The sequence below is a fragment of the Vicia villosa genome, linkage group LG2 (genome assembly GCF_029867415.1).
Source record: "Vicia villosa cultivar HV-30 ecotype Madison, WI linkage group LG2, Vvil1.0, whole genome shotgun sequence".
In the NCBI taxonomy this organism is placed as follows: domain Eukaryota; kingdom Viridiplantae; phylum Streptophyta; class Magnoliopsida; order Fabales; family Fabaceae; genus Vicia; species Vicia villosa.
In genome coordinates, this window is record NC_081181.1 from 221,673,516 (window position 1) to 221,676,415 (window position 2,900).

Sequence of the window (2,900 nt, forward strand, 5' to 3'; positions counted from 1 at the left end):
ACCTTCAAATATTCAAAAATTGTTTTCTTGCAGTGTTTTGATTTTTGCCCGGTCTTTTACTTGTAAAATATGAACAAAAGAGACAAAATGCATATTTTTGAATTTTGGTTAGTATAAAACAAATAAAAAGCTAAAAAAGTGCTTGATGATTCCCCTCAGAGATAATCACAGTATCAAGAATAGAGCTTCACAATCTTGCTCTTGATCGATGATTAAAATGCAATCAATGTATGATCTTAGGGTCAAAAATTGAGGTATGACAGATATGAAAAAGAATATAGCGGTATTTTGGTGGCAAGGTATATATATATATATATATATATATATATATATATATATATATATTAATTTTTAAAAATAATATGAATGAACACGACTAAATATTTTTATTTTAAAAATTAAATATAAAGATACTATTCATATTAGGTAATAAAAAAAAGGCAATTCAAATTTTTTATCTTCAATAAAATTTAATCAAATATTTAAATAAAAATGCTAACGAGTGCTCCAAGACATTGATTAAGAAAAGAAAAAAGTAAATTAAACATTATTTAATAGATTAAAAAGATAATTTTTTTTTTTCAAAATATGTGTATTTGATGCTTAACCCGTGTCTAGGGTTACTTTCTAGCATGACCTATGTTATTCATTTTTTTTAATGCTCGAAATTTGGTTGTTATTCATTTGTTGAAAAACTTATGACGCACTACATTGTTGAGTGCAAATATAGGAGTGAGATCAACCCTTTTTAAGTTTAAATTCGAAGTTAGAGTTTTTGTGGTTGGGCTAAACTACATAAACTATAATTACAACTAAACCTAAATATTTTTAGGAGGAATGTAACTCCCTTATCAAAAATTGACAAATCCAGATTGAAATTACAATATTTCCTTAGAATTTTCTAAATTAATATTGATGTATTTGAGGTATAATTTTCTTTACCAATACATTTAATCGATCATGGTATTTACTAAATTATTCTTGGAGCTTAACTAAAACAGTATTTTTGTAATAATTTCAAATCAAATGCTCTATCTCTTATTACTATTATCAGTTGATTGTTTAATTGGTGTACCTTACCTCTATATAGACAAGATTCATTTAAAAATTATGGTAATAGTGATAGGAGTGAGTATATGTATATAAAATGCAAACGATTAAATAATTCTATTTTTAACACAATTTTATTTTACTATTTTCAATTTATTGCATTTAAATAGAAATATATTGTATTCAGTAAGCGAAAAAAGTCAAATCAAATCTTTTTTTCTTCATAAAATCAAATCAAATTTTTAAAATAGGTATAATAATTAATATATATATATATATATATATATATATATATATATATATATTTATCAAAAATATAATAAATTCATGATTAAACAAGGTACGGAGATTTATTTTCTTTTATTTTTCATGGTGGTGACGGTTTCAAAATTCCTTCTTCTTCTTCTCTTTCTTCTTGGTGGAGGGATTTAGTGAAGATTGGTTATCGCTCGTTTAGAGATCCTATAAAAGAGTGTTGTTTGTTTGATGTTCATAATGGTTTCAACACTCCTTTTTGGGAAGCAAGGTGGTTGGATGGTGTCATTTTGAAGGATTTGTTTCCGGACTTGTTTTTGTTTTCTAATTTGAAGGGGGTGTCGGTGGCGGCTATGGGAGGTTGGTTGGAGGGTGTTTGGAGGTGGGGGGATTTTGGTATTTCCGTGTCGGTTTTGGAGGATGCCGAGGTGAGGAGTCGGTTCATCTCTTTTAGCCTTTTGGTGGGCAAATTTGGAGGATTTAAGGATGGTAAGGACTCGGTTAAGTGGGAGGGTAATAAAGGTTTGGATTTTTCCGTGGCATCTTGTTATGCTTTCTACGGTAAAGACTTTGTCCCGCATGGTCCACCTAACAAATTTGATGACGTTTTTCGACTTGTTTGGAGAGTAGAGGTGCCTTTCAAAATTAAGGCATTTGGTTGGAGACTCCTTCATGATAGATTACCTACCAAGAATCTTTTGGTCTTGAGAGGTATTCATTTTCCCGTTGATAATTTAATGTGTTTTTTTTGTGGAGTGGATGTAGAGAATAGAAACCATTCCTTTTTTGGTTGTGACGTGGTGAAGAATATTTGGAAAGAAATAGCTTTTTGGGTTGGTAAAGTGGGTTATATGGAGGACGATTGTTTGTCCAATTTTATGGATTGGCATAGGTTCTTTTGTACACAAAAGTTAGTAGATAGCAAAGTTGATGTGGTTTGGTTGGCAACAACTTGGACTATATGGATCACTAGGAATGGAGCTTGTTTCCGGGAGGAGGGTTGGAACGTTAACGACATTGTTTGGAGCATTAAGCTTCTTGTTTGGAAGTGGTCTTTTTGCGGAAAAATTACACATTCCAATTATTCCTTTTACGAGTTTAGTAAGGATCCAATTCTTTTTCTCTCGTAATTCCTTTGTAATTGGCGTGTAATTTTTTTCTCTTCTTCCGGGTTTTTTTCCGCCTTCGTGTAAACAGGTTTTGAGAACCCTCAGTTCTCTATTATATAATATCTTGCTTACACAAAAAAAAAAAATATTCACTATTTTTAACGCTCTACTTTATGTTGTTCTTATTTCACATCTATATGTATTCTAATCTCATAAAAAGATGTGCAACAATATAATTTGGAATAACAAGTTTTCACTAAAATCACTAGAATAATGTTGCAAGTTCCATCTTTTATTCTTATTTTCTTTTGCTTTTTTAGCTTAATTGTTAGTTCTCAAGCCATAGACAATGATTTTAGTGTTGAACTTATCCATCGTGATTCTTATAAATCACCACTCTATAATCCTACACAAACTAAATTCCAACAAATTATTAATCACTACGCCAAATTTGGCTTTTAGCAGCACCCCTACGAAAGCGCTTTT

At 30.2% G+C, this 2,900-nt stretch overlaps 1 protein-coding gene across 1 annotated transcript; it reads left to right on the forward strand.

Moving 5' to 3' along the window:
- Positions 1–1,658: 1,658 nt before the first annotated feature.
- On the forward strand, positions 1,659–2,435 carry LOC131651417 (uncharacterized). The gene has a single exon (XM_058921083.1). The coding sequence runs from the start codon at positions 1,659–1,661 to the stop codon at positions 2,433–2,435; it is 777 nt and encodes a 258-aa protein (XP_058777066.1).
- Positions 2,436–2,900: the final 465 nt, after the last annotated feature.